The 19,868-nt window shown below is 29.1% G+C and overlaps 1 protein-coding gene across 5 annotated transcripts in view; it reads right to left on the bottom strand.

Annotated features, from left to right (window-relative positions):
• Positions 1-19,868, bottom strand: part of Imp (IGF-II mRNA-binding protein) — a 102,052-nt gene that overhangs the window by 44,515 nt on the left and 37,669 nt on the right. For all 5 annotated transcript variants that reach the window (XM_067282409.1, XM_067282412.1, XM_067282410.1 and 2 more), the window contains 2 exons: positions 12,218-12,275; positions 795-901 (listed from right to left, as the gene is read on the bottom strand). In XM_067282409.1, the coding sequence (XP_067138510.1) occupies positions 795-901; positions 12,218-12,275 (165 nt within the window). The remainder of the gene's footprint in view (positions 1-794; positions 902-12,217; positions 12,276-19,868) is intronic.

Genomic DNA, 19,868 nt, shown 5'->3' with positions numbered 1-19,868 from the left:
TCTATAGGAACACTGAATATGATCTGTCGATAACAGATTATCGTCTCCTCTGATTCACCTTCATCTTCAAAGTCTCCGTCACATCCTCCGCCCAAGGAAATTTCCTACTTCTGTCCCTGATACACCTTTCTTTCGAATTGTTCCCAGTGTGCTCCAAACTCTCAAGTATGGAATACTCTAAAGATGCTCAAATAATCATCTTGCACACAAGCAGCTCTCTCCAGATTCCAGGTATTTATAGCAATGTGCAATTTCGTGTAAACGCTCTCTCGCGAACAAGTTCATGTCACTCTCATACCCAATGTCTAATTGTCTTGCTACTGTTAGCCTGTAGATCTAGTACAAAAAATAAATGAGTATTTGTTTTGTTAACCAAGTATCTGAGTTTTTTGCTTCCAGTGCTGTCTCACTTGCCTCCATCCAAATTCAATTGCACCATACACAACCGCTCGCATGACCTACTTTTAAAAATAAACCAACTCACTGTCGCAGCTTTCAGGTCAATGAGACATGGTGGTGTCAGTCCTGACGAGGCACCAAAGAGGTTCCGACCCTCCGGTCACACTGTTTTGTTTTTATATTGTCTACTCAAACCTTGTTTATTAATATGCTCTCTTATACTGGTGTAGTTCAAACATTATGTACCCATTTGAATAAGATATGAGACAAATTACAAGAACCTGACACACAAGAAAAAATTATTGGTGTGCCATTTCAGTTTGAAAAGTACAGTCATAGAGCATTAATTTCTTGTCTTATATTTTAAAATTCAAGAAGATTAAATTACATCATACCTTGATCACATTGCTGCACATTTCCAAAAGTAGATAAAAGCCTTTTCATATTTTCCCATTCGACATGTTCAGGTATATTGCTTACCTGTACTTTATTTGTACGACTTCTAAAAAATTAAATTACTAAATTTTAAAATATAGGAAACATGATATTAATTTATTCATGTTTTTAATACAAAATTTTAAAACAATTTATAATTATAAAAATGAAAATTTAACAGCTAATATAATTCTCATTAACTAATTAAAAAGTTGAAAAACAATGATACTTAAATTAGAGAAGCTGACAATTAACTGCAATTGTATTTTTTTCAAGGCAGAAATGTCATCAATTTGAACTTTACAAAAATACAAAGAATTTGAAAAATGATTCTGTTCAAAACCCCTAACATTAATAAATATATATATATTTGGAATTTGATTTTAAATATTAAAAGCATTCTTTGTTCAAATCAGCATGTGTATATTTCTTAAAAATAATGTTCAAATCCAAGATCCAAGACATTTGCACTTAGAAAAGTACTTGATCTCAGTTATTTGCCAACCTTTCTAACTTTCCTAACATTGTTTTTTCCCTGTTAGCAAATATGACTGCTATATTAGTAATTAGTATGACCAGGATTTATATATGTTACATGTTTTTCTTGCTTATAGGTAGGAAAGTCAAACTTCAATATTTGATAAATCTGTTGATATCTAAAGCAAATTATACTAATTTTATGTAACATTTTTTCCATACTTTAGTTGTTACTACATATTTCTTCAAATTTTGACATATTTATCCATATTTTAAAGTTATTTTTGGCATGTCATAAGCATTAGAGCAACTGATTCATAGTTATTAACTGTTGGACAGATTTTAAAAAATTAGTCAAACTTTAATACAGTAGAGTCCCAGAAACTAGACAATTGATAATTTGATATTCTGTAAAACTCATTGTGTCATTCAAAAAAACAAAAAAATTATAATTAATTTTTGTCACTAACTTAACACTAGGATCAATAAGTTATTGTTCTTCACTGGCAACAGTTGATAATAGCAACAATTTTCACCTGTTACAAAGAACAATCCTTTTTTGAATTTGCCACTGCAAACACCATGATGCAAAGTCAATAACTTGAAATTAGCCACCAAATAGCCAATATTTTTTTAAATTAAAATTTAACTACAAAAAGAAATAGTCAGTATTGGTATATAGTTAATACATATATGAATTTGCACACATATTCTGATGAAAATTCTGCAATTCAGACAGCAACATTGCTATGCTGTAAAACTCATCATTTTTGATGGCAATCTGAACTGAGAAGGTGTCAAGTTTCAGAACTCTACTGTAATTGTGCATCAATTTATTCAGGCCTAGGTTTATTCAAATTTTTTATATACCATATTTACTTGCATATAAGACAAGGTTTTTCATTTATTTATTACAGCTACAGATTCCTAGGTCGTCTTATACATGCAAACAAAATATTCTTTGCGTTTTTGCAAATAATTTTTGTGAACCGTGTATTCGCATTTTTTACTAGATGCTCACCCTCTTGTATTTAAAAACAGAAGTATTTTATCTGGGTTGTTTGAATCATTCATTGTTCAAATCATTTCGTATATTGTCAGGAATAAAGATGAATAGCAATAGGAAAAGAAAAGCTTTTGAATTGAATTCCAGATTGAAATATTGTGCGCTCGTGTGACTTTGGAAAAAGTTTTTAATCCATTCCCATTTGAAAACAGATGATTATTCAGAAATTAGAATTCGAAGAAACTCATAAGTGTAATCAACAGAGAGTGGATTCTACTGTTAAGAATTGGCAAAAAAAAAAGTTTCCAATTGTTCAGCTTTACATGAACAAATTGTGTTATTGATTTTACAAGATTTTTCCTTAAAGTTTAAAATGCTAGTAATTTTTGCAGGACAATGTGTGCATTTATGTTCATTTGATATTTTACTTATGATTAAACAAAATACAATTAGAATTGCATTAATAAATCTAATTTTCTTTATTTTGATCTTTAAAGTCACATCTCATCCTATATGCGAGGTCGTCTTATATTCGAGTAAATATGATATTTAATTCAAATACTGCAGCTGTCCTACTTTCTGTATACAGTTCAGACTATTTTATTTAGATGCCCTGCTGATTCAAATATAATGCCAAAAGATTTATTTTCAAGTCATGATTATGGAAAAAAAATAATTTTGAGAGCCATGCCAAAAAAATAAATGCATTGAATATACATACTGTTATTTATCCTTCAATGGAAGCTTAAAATTCAGTAAATTTTCAATAAAAATAAAAACGTTGCAAGAACCTTTCAGAACTATAAAGTGTTGTAAAAAGAAAAAATGCTACTATGTATTATTTATTATGTCAGAAGCTTTCAAGATTTTTCTACTAGGATTTTATCCATTTGTTTAAAATCAATTAAGTAAAATTCAAATTATTCAGTCATGAAGCTAAACACATTAAAATTAGTTGGCATATAGTTACCTGAACTTGTACAATGGTTATTTTAAATAACTAACAACTCTAGTTATTCATTAATAGTGCATTTTCTGAAGTCCCTTATTATAATTTTCAAAAATACTAAAATCTTAAACACACAACACAATCACAGACCAAATCTGAGAAATACTGGAGATAGGCACAAAAAGCCTAAACTTGCTTCATAGATTTTGAGGAGAGGCCATGTTCTTTGAGATAAGTTGTGGGAAATGTTGCAAATTATTTATAAGCAAGCATTATAAAAAAAATTATGTAACTTATAAATTACTGATATTTTTATAGTAGAAATAAAAACTAAAAATTAGTCAAATCCATTCTATATAAATAAAAACAACTACTTAATTGAAAAAAATTATCTACACATTGTTGGCAACACACTGTCATTCAATCAATGGTTTCCAATCAAAGTGTGTGATTCACGTCGCAAAAACCTGCTACAATGTAATAATGCTGCAAAGCTTCCTAATACACAAAACATTTTATAAAAAAAAAAACAAAAATGTACTTCTCTATTATAAACACCAACAGAAACTCTATACATAGCAAATAAACTGGCAGTGTGGGTGTGTACTTCTTATAACTGGAAATATACTAACATCTAATCACAGAACCTCTTCAGCATCCAATAAAAAGTGAAAGTTGAAACAAATCACAAATAAAGATCAACAGCCCTGAAACTTGATATATTCATACTAAGACAATAATAGCCTGATTAATTTATGGCGATTCTTTAAGTTAAGCTATAATTAATAAATTAGAAACTAAGTAATGTCAAGGTGATTAATTATGGCAATCGTTTGGGCTTAGCATTAATACATCAGGTTTTGAGAAGTCAATATATATATAGCATGCCGGGTAAAGTGTTAGCCAGCTGAGTGCCATAGTGGAGGAGGACATAGGCTGAGAGTAACTCCAGCTGGCACTATAAGTAACTACGAATGTTTAACCTGTCCTGTGTTGTTCCTGAAAATTTTCACGTTGACCTCATTTACCTGGGGGGGTCGATCCCAAAAATATTCGTAAAATATATTTCACATCAGAATGCTTTTTAAACATCAGATTTCACTACTAATATGGAGTTTTGAATAAGTGACTCATATCAGAAGAACAGTTATGTTATCTAGTTTTTGCTCAGCAGGATATTGAAATTCAAGGAATAGTTCTTTGTTAGAAATCACAAAGGAAATTAGACCAGTTCATCTCTGTTTTTCGACATGGCAATGAGTAGTAGACACAGTGCTCTAAATAAGTCAGAAGTGATTGAATATTTGTTTAATTTAGGTTCTGATGAATCTGAATTTTCAGACAGCAACAATGATTACATATCAGATCAAAATGTAAATGATGACAGTGGTGATTTTGATCCCGAAATACTATCTACAAGTGGATAGAGAAGCAGATCACGCGGTAGTACTCAAAGTAATACTGCTAAACGTCTGCAATTTAGTAGTGACGATGGATGGATTCATACAAATTTCAGAAGTCCTCAAGTTAATAGTTTCACAGGACCAGCAGGAATACGATGTAATTTACGGAGTGATGCTACACAGTGTGTTTTAGCATATTTTTCGACGACGAACTTGTTGACAAGATCATTTCAGAAACAAACAGGTAGGGTAATAGTTTGCTAAACTGTGACAATTTACGAGAGAATAGTCGGATAAAAAACTGGAAACCAACGACAAATCCAGAAATCAGAGAATTTCTAGGATTTATAATGGTCACAAGTATAATTAGAAAACCACAAAAGTGTAGACAAAAGTCTTATGTTATGGAAAGGGAGATTGGGATTTAGACAATATATACTGAATAAGCGTGCTCGTTTTGGAGTGAAAAGCTTTGAAATTTGAGAGTCACAAATAGGATATGTTTGGGACTTTATAGTTTACACTGGAGCTACTACTGAATATGGAAATTTTGAAGGTGGGCAAGGTGAGAAGGTTGTGCTAACCTTATTAGAACCGTTGTTCAGTAAAAATCACAAGGTTTTTTTAGATAGGTTTTTCACCGCACCGACCTTAGCAAAAACGCTTCTGGAGAAACAAACCTATGTATGTGGAACGATAAACAAAAATCGGATAGGAATGCCACACAATTTTCCTGGCAGTAAATTGAAGGAAGGGGAATTTATAACCTGTCAGAAAGATGAATTGTCTGTGCTCTGTTGGAAAGACAAAAGGGATGTAACAATACTAAGTATGATAAGTGACAACAAATTCTCTGATTCGGGTAAACATGACAGATCTGGGAAAGTAATAATGAAGCCAAATTGTATTTTAGATTATAATTGTAATATGGGTGGTATTGATCTCTGTGATGGAGTAATACACAATTATCCGTGCATGCGAAAAACAGTAAAATGGTATAAAAAAGTGTTTTTTTATATGATGGACATTACCCTATATAATGCTTGTGTTTTATATCAACAAATATCATTTCTTGATTTTTGTACGTCTGTTATCAGAGAAGTAATAGAGAAGTATCACATAAGCAGACATCTAGCCCACCGCGGTCGACTGTCACATGAAAATCTGTTACGTTTATCCGAACAGCATTTTCCCAGTTTTATACCACCAACAGGAAAAAAGAAACATCCATCCAGAGTATGTAAAGTATGTTTGGCTAACAAAAAGCGTGCAGAATCACATTATCAGTGTGTAAAATGTAATGTTCCACTATGTGTTGTTCCTTGTTTTGAGATATATAACACTAAAATTAACTTCTAAAATAAAATTTTTTGTTTTTTACATTCCCTAATATGTCTATTTTGTATGTGAAAAATATAAAGTAATTTGGAATGATACGATAGCCATAATTATTTTTCTAAAACACGTGATTGTGTTAGGCTTAACATCGAAAAAATTCAACGTGGAGTGACACGCGATGGAGAAAATATTCAACATCGAATAGGTTAAATTTAAATACAACTGGAGGTGAAGACTTGCTTGGGATCTGGATGGCTTAACTAGCAAGCGCACTGCATGTTAAGTGGAGGTTGCAGGTTCAAGTCCCCCTCTGGGTTAGTTCTTTTCCAAGATGATAATTTATTAAATAACTTAGAACAAGTTATTATTAATTTAGTTAAGAGATGGCATCTACCTTTAGTACCAAATTATTTGATTTCTAATTTATTAATTATAGCATAACAACAGCCCAATTAATTATGGCAATTGTTTGGCTCAAATCACAAATATTTTTGGAATCCACCTGATTCCAGCTTCAGAAATAGGTTCCAGGTTGAAATAGTTCATTTATAATTAGAATGCATTGAATAGAATAGTCATGTAGCATTCAAATTCAAAAGGCCAGTTAGAGACATGCACTGATCTATCCAGGTTATAATGATGTTATATACCAGGGGTGGCCAACTTTTGTGTACATAAGATCTACTTTTTATCGTAAAAATGTCTCACGATCAACTTGTTGTCATAGGCATAGTCTAATTAGCGAGGGGGGTGTGAAATACATACTATGTTTATACACTGTGCTTCAGTACGAGGTGCACTCCCGCGAGCTATGGGTAGATAAGGAAAATATATGTTCAAAACTATTTTTTATTTTTTAAATCACTTATTAATTTCAAGATATAAGCTCATAAAGAAAATAAATTTCCAGACCCAACTTTTGATATTTGCAGTTACGACTTCATTCCGTACAGGCGGCACCTAAAAAAAATCGATTTTTCCACACTTTTAAGATAGATTTTTATTAACTTAAAATATAATTTAATTTTTTTTTATCAATTACAATGTATAAATTGTGGTACTATTTGTTCGTAAACTTGAAAAAGTTGTTATAAAACTGCACAGTACGGCTGATAATTTGATTATAAGATTTTACTTCCGCGATTTGTTTTTGGGCGAGGAAAATTTATCATGGAAGAATGATATAAGATTTTTAGACTTATTTTTTGCTAATCTATCAATAGCTCGCGGGAGTGCTCTTTGTACCGAAACACCCTGTATATCTACCTACGTAAAAAACAACGTAATTATTTAACGGGCCAAAAAACTCACGTCCAGGGGAATTAAAACAACACGAGTAATTATTAACAATATTTATTAATTCAAATTAACTACTGATAAAGACAGATTTAGAATTTATTTTATTACGTTACATTAATGGGAGGACTGAGTTTGCACGTCTCTTACCAAAGAAACATAATTAGGTGTATATCCTGACAAAGATAATAATAATGATTCTTCAGTATGGGAATCAGTCCGGACAGAATGTTTAGTCTTCGTTAACTTTAAGTATGAAAATGCCAATTCACACAGGTATGTAGTTCCGAAACATGAATAAATATATTTGCTACATTTGGTGATTCTGGGATATTTTTCTCAATTGACGTATTTCCAAAAATCCAAAAATATAGAAGTCTGTTGCCGAAAACACTCACTTATCAAGTAAATAGATAGATAAGAAAAGCCATAATTTAATTTAAAACATAAAGAACAGGCACTTACATTTTAAACAAATGAAAAATTGAAACTCAACGTTGTCACCGTGGATAAACAATATTGATTAATAATAATAATAATATTGTTAATACTAAAGAAGCTACCGCATGACGGTATCAAATATTCAAGCTAAATGGCTGTGTTTTCTACGAGTCCAGTCATAACTGCATGCATATTGTTGCTTTTGCGCGTTGCGTTCAGTTACAAAGTGTAACACATTAAGTCAAGACATTGCGAGCGATCGACCAAAATTGACATCGCAATCGATCGGTCGATCGCGATCGACTTGTTGGCCACCGCTGTTATATACCACACTTTCCATGCATTAGACAGTTGTATACAATCATTAAGAGTTTATGGAACTGAAGCCATAAAAATAAATTTATAAAAAAATAAGACAAGGGAAAATGAAACCAAATTTCAATTTTGTTTCATTAGTCAAAAGTGCAAAGTACACTTTCTGGAATACATGTAAAATATACAAGGAAACCTATTACTTCTTCATGCCATATGTTGGGCAGCCTACTACCCAGTGCATAGAACATTATCTTGATTTCATTCTCTTCTAAATTTCATTTTATCAAAGCAAAAAATTAAGTTACAATTTGTCACTTATAAGTGTCCAATGCATATCTTTTTTATTTTTATGTATAGTACCTTAATATATTTTATAATCTATCTTTCTTTCAATGCATATACTCTAAGAAAGCAATCTAAAATTTATTTATGTTGATTCCCAAATATTTTTATACACAAATTCAAAACATTTTTAACTAAAGTAATTTTGAGCAGTAAAAAGGGTAATCAAACAACTAATTTCCACAACTGCACAGATATATAAAAATTCTACATATTGTAAAAGTTAGAATAGTAGAACTGTGAAATTTGCACTATAAGACATGAAAATACTTTCTAGTGAAATAGTTTGAAAATTATTACTGAAAAGAAATGTGTGATAAACATAAAGGTAAAAAAATTTCAGATTTGCAAGTCAATATAGTTAACTCTATTCTGTCAAACCTCAAATTTGTTAAATCAATTGTCAAAATAATGTCAAGGTGATGCATTCTATCTGCATGAAATGTTCCCACAAACATCAGCTGTTTGCACAGAATAATGAGTGGACAGAAAATCTCAATGCTGCAATATAAAATCAAGTGACAAATAATTTTAAAGTGGAAAAACAACTGGCAAAATTTAGTGAATTTTCAAAGAAACCAGAGTTTGCAGTTGTTTGCACTAACACTGGAATGAAAATACAGATGCCAACAACCGAGGTTTTAGTACTCTCAAAAAAATCCCGTTCAATGTAATCTCCAATGAAACGGAGCTATATTAACTACCACTAAATTTAAATATTTAGTGACTGCATTCACAAATGATAAAAAACAAGACAGACATCCAAATTAATCATTTGAAGAAAGAACTAGAAGAAAAAGCTGTTAGTTTTTTCCCTCAGTCTGTATCTCATCTTTCACCTAAGGACAAGAATGTTGGGTAATGACAAAAACTACAATCACAAATGCAGGCAACAGAAATGAATTTCTCAGACCAGTTGCTGACATTAAGAAGCTTGACAGTTCTCAACAGCAACAAAGAAAGTCTGAATATCAAGCCAATAATCCTTCACATTGAGAGATGATAATTAAATTGGTTTGGACATGTAAGCAGAATACCACAGGAAAGAATTTGAGTTCTGTTTTCCTATCCTGATGGACCCAGATTAAGCAGATGGCCAAGAACTAGATGGAAGAATTGCATCTAGAAACTTGGTTGGATGTATTGTAGGATTCCAGAAAAAAATGAATCCAATTGCTGTAGATTGAGGCCATTGGAAGGCTATTGGAACAGCTGATACTGCAATCCTCTCAGGATATAGGGTATTGGAAATAAATAAATTTTTAAAAGCAAACATGTTGAAATATATAAAATACTCATTTTTATTAATTTAATAATTAAGTCTAGTGGAAGGGGTTTGTCAAAAGTTCACTTTATTAAGGAAATCCACCAGAAGGTGAATTTGACAAACACAGGTCAGGACATTTTATACCCAAAGGCATGCAGTACTTCAGACTTCTCAAAAATCCATATTTTATTTTACATTTTCTTCTTATGATTTAAATAATGAACTGTTGATAAAAATATTAACAATAAACACTTTTCAGTATGGGGACAAATCCTTGTGAATGCCTGTGCAGACTGGAGTTTATGGCTATTTCCGAATAAAAAAAATTCTTTTGATAAGTTATTTTGGGATTTGATTCTGTGTTTTCATTAACACAAAAAAATTAACAGAATAATCACTGAAAAGAAAGATTTCAAAAAATTAAATGTTTTTCAGAACTATATTTCTGACCTGAGATGATCATTCATTAAATGTAAATCTTCAATTAGTACTTGAAGATTTACATATATATTGGATTGCTTTACTTGCAGTAAAGCAAATATCAGTTTTCAGGCCAATTTATATGATTATTGTTATATTGTTTTATGTCCTTTAGCTTAAAAAAATTTACCTTTGTACCCACTGAGGAACGACAAAATGTTCAAAATACATTTGGGATTAATAAAGAGAAAAATGGGAATAACCTAGAAGTTTTTTCTTCCTTCCATACAACAAGTATAATAAGTCCTAATTAAAAAAAAAAAAATACACTTAAAGGCAAAGAATATTTTAAAAATGAATTTTCAAGTTTCAAAGTTGCATTAATGTATTATTTTAATCATATCCAATAATAAAAACAATAAGACTAATTACTATTTTGCTGAAAGTCAGTCTCCCATCTCCAGCAACCTACAACTATCTTCAAAATAAATAGATTCTCTCAATGTTTTAACTACAAAATTGTTTCACATTCTATATGGAAAACTTTGTTTAATATGAATGGTACTTTTAAGATAAAAAATATTCCCAAAATTTAATCATTTTAAAAAAAGATTAATAAAATACTAAATGTTAAAATTTCTGTATTATATAACAGCTGTTGAGAAACCATAACTAATTAATTAATTTCAAATGTTCAAGTTTGAATTCTCTTAAAAACTGAAATTGTCAGTTACTAAGCTCTTGTAAAAACAAATCTTTAACATTAAAAATAAAAGTTAAATTGTTTTATTTCTTCACTCCTATCCAATCTAAATTTCAAACAAATGTCAAAATAAGTAACAATAACTGCCATTTGACTAAATTTACTTTCAGAAAAGTCTGAAAATAGTGAATAAAGCCTTCAAAGCTGCAATTTAACTCCTTTCAGAAACATCCTTTGCTTATTTTTGCAGGCAGAAATCATAAGTAGTAGTTTACAAGATAAAACTATTTGTAACTCATTCTAACAACATTTCCTTAATATAAGGGCAACTGAAGAACTAACTATTGCCATTAGAACCAATCTGACTTTCAATAAGAAGTGTGAATAAAATAGCACTTGATCCATAAAAAGTGTGGTTATTAATGTCAGTCCACTGAAAACATTTTCAGATAGACATTGAAATGTTAGTCCATTTTAATGTTGGTTAAAAAAGTAATAAAATTAAGTCTGAATTTCATAATTTTTAAATTTGTTATATTCTAAAATCTTCTTATATTTAGTATACCATAGTTTGTTTCTTCAAAAAATGTTTGAAATCTGAATGCTTCTTAAAAATGTTTGTTCTATTTATTTTCAACTCACTGATTTTGTCAGTTTGTGCTGTGGATCTGAAATGTATTGTACGTCATTTTGAAAACTTTCAATCTGAGTAAACCTATGAGGCTTCTTGATTTGTTCAACTTTTTAATTATGATTTCTATGAAGAAATGATTAAAGGTTGTTTACAGTGTGTGTTATTCGTTCCAGTATTAAGAAAGTAATTTTAAAGTCCAGTAACAAAAATTTTTAATAAACTCTTGACAAATGTTTATTAAAAGTTTTGTTACTGGACTTTAAAGGTTCTTAACAGTGTGTTTATGAAGAAATGAAATGTTACAAAAAAGTTATTTCTTAATCTGCATTTAATATAAATTTGTTGGATAAAAGTTAAAAATGGCAAGTGACAATCACCTTGTTTCAATTTCATCCAACTTGTGAATTTACAAATTTGTTTGAGTTGTTTCACTTAAAACTAAACCACCATCCAACATATTCTTGAAAATTATTATAACTACAGTAAAGTTTTATTTTGTATTAGTTTAAAAAAGACAGAAAGAGAGAGACAAAAGGCAAATTCTTAAATTTTAACAACTATCCATGAAATTAATATCCATAAAATTTTATTTTGAACATTAGATTATCTGATAAAATTCATTTTAATGCACTTAAAATTCAGTCATACTAAATAATAAGTTTAAATATTAACTACACAACTGATGTATATAGATAAGGGCATACTATTTTATTACTCAATCATTAAAACTAAATATGCTTCTATTCAAATTTGAGTTAAGCTTACTAACTTAAAAAATTTAAATAAACTTACCTTCTATTCTGAGGAACAGAAGGCTCCACTAACAGTTGAGACCCCATGAATGTAAAACCTACAAATAAAAAAAATTGGACAATTTAATTATACTTGAAATAATGTTTAAAAAGTAATCCATATTGGAATCTATCTATTCAAATTAATATTCAATAATGTTTATGAAGAATTTAAAAGCTATCAAAGTTGGAAATCAAATTTAATATTTAAGGAATTAAAAATTGATAATTATGAAATCATTATTGTTCTCATATTTTTTTAAATTGCCTGAAGCTATGAAATAAAAGAAAGACCAGATTTGCAGTTATGGTCAACATTATATGCATAGGATAAAATTCACTACTGAGTAATAATTTCAAAACAATATATTTATGTTAAATATGAATAGTCAACAGATGCATGATTGAAATATTTTAACTTAGTTTTAATAACTACAATAGGTTTTTTCAAATTTTTATTAGTTCTAATAAATTATTTAAAAATGTCTAGATATGATAAAAGTCTCAGAAATAGAGGCACTAAACATCATTGTGAAGTTCAATATGATAATATACAAGGTATAATCAAATCCACTTCACTGTTTGGCTCATAATGGTGGTATAAAATACATTTCAAATTTTTTTTTTACTATACGGGTACTCCTCACTTTACGACCGAGTTCCGTTCCGATGACTATGTCGTTAAGCGAACTAGTCAATAAGTGAATAAGCTTGCGCTGGGAATATAGGATCGTTGTAAAGTTATACAAATTATGCAACAAAGTTCAAATTTATTCATAAAAAGACTATTATAGTACACTATTAACCTATTATAGTACACTTAGTGCGCATGTCACTGATCGACACTCATGCTGAGAAAGGGGATTCCCCGAATTGCAGGTCGAAACTCGATTGGTCGTAAGTGCGAGTGGTCATTAAGCAGACAGGTCATAAAGTGAGGAGTACCTGTTTTATAATTTTAAAGTAGTTAATTACAAGGTAAATGATAAAAAAAAAAGCAAAAAGATAACTTTTATTTTGTATCTACGAACAAATAATTTTAATAAAAATTGTTTATTGTATTTAATTGATATATGATATACACTGTTTCCTAACCTGTATGCAGCAGAAATATTTTATTGTTTTTTTAGGATTTTGAATAAGCTCTTAGGATTAGGACTTTTTTTGGTAATTTTTGTTGAATAACTATACTTTGGTCCATTATGTTTGATTTTATTTATCACAAAAGAAATAATTATAATATATATGAAAGTGTATTATGATTGTGGCAATTTTAAACATTTTTATTTTAAAAATGATGATGCATTGCAGGAATCTTATTAATTTCAAAGTGTCATCTATCAAAAAAGGTTGGGAAACACTGATATATACAGTTGAAATTTATTTATATACTAGAAATTCTCCAGTCAAGCATTACAGAATATTTTTTTATGAGAAAGTAGAGATTAGAATTGAGAAGAGCTTCAATTCAAGTTTGAGGTTGTGATGCTTCTTCAGCCCTTGACACAGCCATTCTTCATGGGCTTCAGAGGTGTCAGTTGCTCTTATTCTTTTAGATCTAAAATTTATCCGACCAATTCTACTCTTACGCTTCCCCCTAGGTGTTTTTTTCAACAAAATAGAGTGTCTCTTTAATTCCACATTGATAAAACAAAGATGAATTGTATGTACGTTAGTTAGATGAGCAATAACACTTTCTAAATAATGAGCTCATTAGATCATTACTTCCGACTGGATAACAATGTCACGTGATCACTATGGAAAGTTTTTTTAAAAATTTGTATAGAAGTGACACAATGAGGCTATCTTTTTTTTAAAGTTTAAATTTAATTAAGTAGATTTAAAATACATCATTTGCCAAAATATTTAAAAATGCAACTTTGTAACCATGTGACATTCACACCCAAAGGGAAATTTCTTCTGAGCATGAACGTCACTGCAATGTAGTACAATCATTAATCCAAAATCAATAAAACGTTTATTCGATAGCTAATATTTCTGCAAAATAAGTAGTCTACACTTTGTCAGAACATAAAATGAATATAACCAAACTTTCATCTGGATTGGACAAAGATTGCAGGAGTTTATAAGGAATTACACACACACACACCTATATTAATAATACAATACCTTACCTCCAGTCAAACCTATTACTGTTTATAATGTAGGAACCTCTCTCTCAAAACCTATCCATTTTAAATTTTCTCTCATTCTAATGAGATTCAAGATAGTTTTGTCTAATTACAGTTGAGCCTGTCTACCTCAAAAATTAACTCAAATGCATTGATTTATCTAAAAATTCATTTTACAAACAATATATTTATAGAATTACCTAAAAATTATGTATTACTACTACACATTATTGACCGACATTTTATATCTAGAAAAGTTTGCATATACTACATATAGTATTTTGATATATTCAGAAACAATGTTTAACAGTTACAAGTAAACATTTAGGTTTGATGGACATCTCTATCCTTTGTCAGTTTTTGTAGCAGGCATAAAAAATGAAATTTTCTTTGTACAATACAGTATTTATATTGAACTTTTTGAAATTAAGAATTTTGTCATCTTTATACTGCAGACAGGTATTTAAAAATAAACATTTTATGCCAATTACATAAAACCAAAACATCACATTGATCTTAATATAAACATCATTGTTAAACTTATGCATGAAGTTTTAATGTATGTGGATGTACAGATAAAAATAAAGCAAATTCATTAATACAAATATACTAACAGTGGGCACATTTTCTTAAAAATGACAAAGTTGAGCAGTGAATAGCCATATTCATTATTATTTTTATCATCATAATTACAATATCTGATTACCAGTGTTATCATCACTCTCGTTGAACCTTTATCTCCAGTACTGCTTAAATTTTGGAAAACAAACATTTTTGGCCTCACCCAAGGTCTGCTTCAGGTTAAATGAAAAACTGGATTCCAACCTTAGAACAATTTTTGAAACAATTTCAAACGTTGAGTTTCAAAATAAATTTGAATATATGTGCATGATGTAGGACCAGCCAGACAAGGAGATATATAAACTCTAAAGATGGCAATGCACTTTCATACGTCTGGCACTATATATGCGAAGAGCAAGAAATTGCCGACGCTCCATAGCAAACACACATATTCAAATTTATTTTAAAACTCAACATTTTAAATTGTTTCAAAAATCATTCTAAGGTTGGAATCCAGTTTTTCATTTAACCTGAAGGAGACCTCAGGTGAGGCCAAAAATGTGTTTGTTTTCCAAAATTTAAGCAGTACTGGAGATAAAGGTTCAATGTGTGTGTATGAGAGTGATCATCATAATTGTGTATTTTCATATTTTACTAGTAATGAAGAAAGAAAATAATGTCAAACAGAATTTAAAAAGAAATGTTTTAAAATTATAACAACTATTAGAACAGTAATCATTCTTCTATACTTGTTTGTGAAGATAAATATTTACTTTCACATAATAACCTGTTGATAGAAATTAATGTAAAAATAAATCCTTCCTAAAGAATATACCTATTATACAAACTTTTTTCTTTATTACTAAACTCATCTTTGTATATTCCAAATATAATATGTATATTTGGCTCAACTTTTTTTTATAATTTACCAAAATTGCAATTAAAAGTCATGTGCTTTCTGAGAATTTATACATCGATCATCCGAGAATATAATTTTTATTATTTTTCTATTTGTATATATAAACATTTTAATAAATTAAACTGTTATTTTGAATCTTTTCTTGAATATAAAAAGTATTTTAACAAAAATTCATTCAAAGAGAAAAATTTTAAACAAAATTTTCCAATAAAAAATGTGCAAATTTTAAAAAAAAATTCTTACAGAACTCTGGTCTAAATCATCCCAATTATATCATCTTCAATTTTTTCATGTTTACCTAAAAGCAAGAGCCTAAAACAATTAAATACCTAATTACCGTATTTTACAGACTACAAGACGCATTTTTTTCTTCGAAAAATTGCCTCCAAAGTTCAGGTGCGTCTTATAGTCTGTAGTGTCTTATAGGTGTTTTTTTTTTTTAAATTGCTTAAAAATTAAGGTGCGTCTTATAATACGTAGCGTCTAATAGTCCGTAAAATACGGTATATAAAATGCTGATTGAAAGTAACATCTTAGGCTTCAAGACATCTCCAATTTTTTTTATTACCACCTGTGAATGACTTAGACTAAGAAGCCACACAGAATAGCAAGGGGGCAGCATTTCCAACATTAACACTCTTTTGTGCTCACTTTCTGCTGGTCACCATTGCCATCTCATGCAAGTTTTAAAGAAAAAAAATGTTACAAGCAGTTGACCACAGAAACAGAAAAACAAACTCATATACTAAGATACATGAAGACACAAGGTAAAAAAGTAAAATTCAATATTCGTTTTGTACAGACTTTTTCTAGCATTGTCATGTGTAAATTACTACTGGTTCATATATGGCTTGCACATGGCATTGTACTGCTAGTGATTGTGGACTATTGTGTTATTACAATAGCCTACCAATCTATGCTAGATCTACTCAAACCATCAGTCATGTGGACGATCAATACTCAAATTTCTGGCAAAATCCCTGATTATCAGATAGTTATCAGAATTACCCAATATTATGCAATCAATAAACTTATCCAATTAGCAAATTTTTAAACTGATGTCCAATATATCTGATATTATAGGGATGGATAAATATATCTTGTATAATAAAATATCATCAGAATGAGCTAAGTTTTCAATAATCTCCTGTACATTGCTAATTAGGCTTCCTCAACACTTCCTTTAGCAAAGGAAACAATCATCAAACTGTCTGGCTTGCTATCTGACACATGGGATATTTTTTAGGGATTGGGCAGTTTTGATTATCAGACCAAAGTTCCGGTTAAACCTTTAAAAAAACTGAAATACAAAATTTGTTTTTATTTCAAAATTGTTTTAAATGATATTTAATTGTTGAAATTTCTTGTCAGGTTGAATTAATTTTTACTTGTTTCCTCATGGGAAAATTTGCACATTAATGAATTGCATTTAAAAATTTTTCTGAATTAACTTATTAATCTAATTTTATTAAGACATCATTTTATAAAATCATTTTTCTGTAATTTCCATTAGATATATATTTCAATGTATTAATATTTGCTTTTTAATAAATATTAAAAAAATCAAAAATGGTTACATTTTCAAAAAGAAAAATATATTGAAAAAAGTAAATTTGTAAAAGTTGCTATCTTAAATTCCTTGTTATGCAAAAAATATCTACACATTTTAAAAAATTTTTCTGAAAAAAATATGTATGATCATTGCTGTCATAAAGAAGCATATCTAACTAAAAATAACTCAATCTATGGCACTGATGAGAACACCTGTCACATCCAACTTCATAATAAAAATGAAATAGGAAATTGAGTATTACATCCAAATTAAGAAAATTCCAATTTCTGTGATTTTAAGAAAATGTAAATTTTGATTTTTTTATAATGATAAACTGTGTATTTAAAAAAATATATAACAAGTTTTCAAAATAGAGTATCTTACTTCATCTGATTAAATAGAAAAATATCTATACTGTATGATATAGAAATTATCTACACCAGATAATTTCTATATCAGTCAATCACTAAAATATATACAGTACATGTATATATTTATTAAATAATTATAAATGCAGGTATCCCCCGTATGAGATGGTAATAACATTCGAAAAAAGTGCCAAATTATGTGAATCCGTGCTATATGAAACAAAGGACTAATACAAAACATAGAATTAGGTTCCAAAAAGTTAACAGAAGTATACTATTCTTTTCTGTCACTAAAAGAAATGTTTATTAAAGCAATCAATAATTAACTAAAAATCGCAATTAAGTACTGTATTATGTGTCAATATTCATTTTAGTTAAACGAGGACATTTTCTTTTTGAATTACAGTAGAGACTCGGTAATCGGAACCCCGGTAATTGGAATCGCCGGTAATCTGAACGATTTTCAGTCTGTGTCGTGCTGAATCAAACGTTTTTGATACTAAATTTACTTCTAAAGTATAATTTTCATGTTTTTATATTCTTCAATATATTTATTTTGTTTGTACAAAATGCAGAAATAATTTTTAACAATACGATAGCCTCGATGATTATTATAAAAATTTTCGTTAGGCTTAAAATCGACGAAAATTCAACACGAAGAGACACTCAACGGAGAAAAAATTGAACATCAGACAGGTTAATATATTTATTTGTACATAATCGGTAATCGGAACAAATCACTAATCTGAACAACCCCAGTCCCCAATTGATTCCGATTTTCGGTTCTCTACTGTACTGGGAGGTAATCAAATGAAACAAAACCTTTAACTACCAGTAACAAATATTAACGAAAACTCCAAATGTTTCCGGCCTTCACCAAGGCCTGCATCAGATTTTTTTTACAAAATATTGTAATTCTCAGCTTTTCTGTTGATCTTGATCAGAAGTAATTGGCAATGTCCTCATTTTTCTTATTTTTAATCATAAAATTTTTTTATGGACAACAAAATAAATATGCTATTAATCAAAAAATTGTTCTAGTGGGTAACATTTGTTCAGTTAAATACCAAGTGATTTTTATCCAAAATGTGTTGGAATACCAAATTGTTCTATTTGGAAAACAGTTCAAGTACAGAGCTGTATTTCCTTTGTCATTTTTATGAATGATTATTTGCCTTCGGTTAAAGAAGTTTATCAATACTTTATAAAGTTTATAATGATTATTAAGTTCTAAAATTTGAAAAATTTTTATTAGAAACATTCTGTAAATGCTATTTTTTAAATTTTAAAACAAATAATTCATATAACTTATCTTAGTAAAACAAAAAATATGAATTATTAACCTAATTCAAATGTTAGGTTAGTCATTCATAACCTAATAAATGACAAAACATTTCCATGTATTAAATGTTTTTATCATATAATAACTTATCTAAAAATATTTAAATTAATTTTCGTATTTAGTAAAGTTTATAAATCCAAAATATGGTGAAAATCTTAAATACTAGGGTAGGAAAGCAACATCAACAATACCTGGTTAATAAGAAATCTAGGACAAAGAAGAAAAAAAATTGTATTATCAGTTTTCAATAAACTAAATTTGAATATTGTAAAATCCAGAGAAATTTGAAATATGATTACTTGAATAAAAAAAATCATCTAATGGAGTTTGCACTCAAAAATTGTGAAATTTTGTACGGACAATTTCCCCAAAATCTCAAACAGTGTTAGAGTGAGTGTTGTACAAAAGATACCTGTATAGGGGCCATTCTATCTTGGCCATAAGTCATTTCTCCAAACATTATGGAAAACAACATGAACAATCATTTTAATAGAAATCTTTAAAATTTTTTTAATTACCTTCATTTGATGATTTAGTGATATAATCACACATTGTAGATGGAAATGAAATTAAACTTTTCAAGAAAATGTGCTCATCACTGGTATATTTATATTCATGAGTTAGCTTTGTTTTCAAAAATCCATATATCTAGGCACAGTAAGACCTGACATTGTCATTAAACCTATCCATATGGATGCAGATTTAAGATTACCACTACATTCAAGTTGTGTAATACTTAGTACTAACATTTATTTGGTAGTTAAACACATTCTATTTA

Source organism: Centruroides vittatus, unplaced genomic scaffold (assembly GCF_030686945.1).
Source record: "Centruroides vittatus isolate TY-2023 unplaced genomic scaffold, ASM3068694v2 contig_955, whole genome shotgun sequence".
Taxonomy (NCBI): Eukaryota; Metazoa; Arthropoda; class Arachnida; order Scorpiones; family Buthidae; genus Centruroides; species Centruroides vittatus.
Note: the sequence above shows the minus strand (reverse complement) of the source record. Positions and strands in the feature narration are given on the sequence as shown.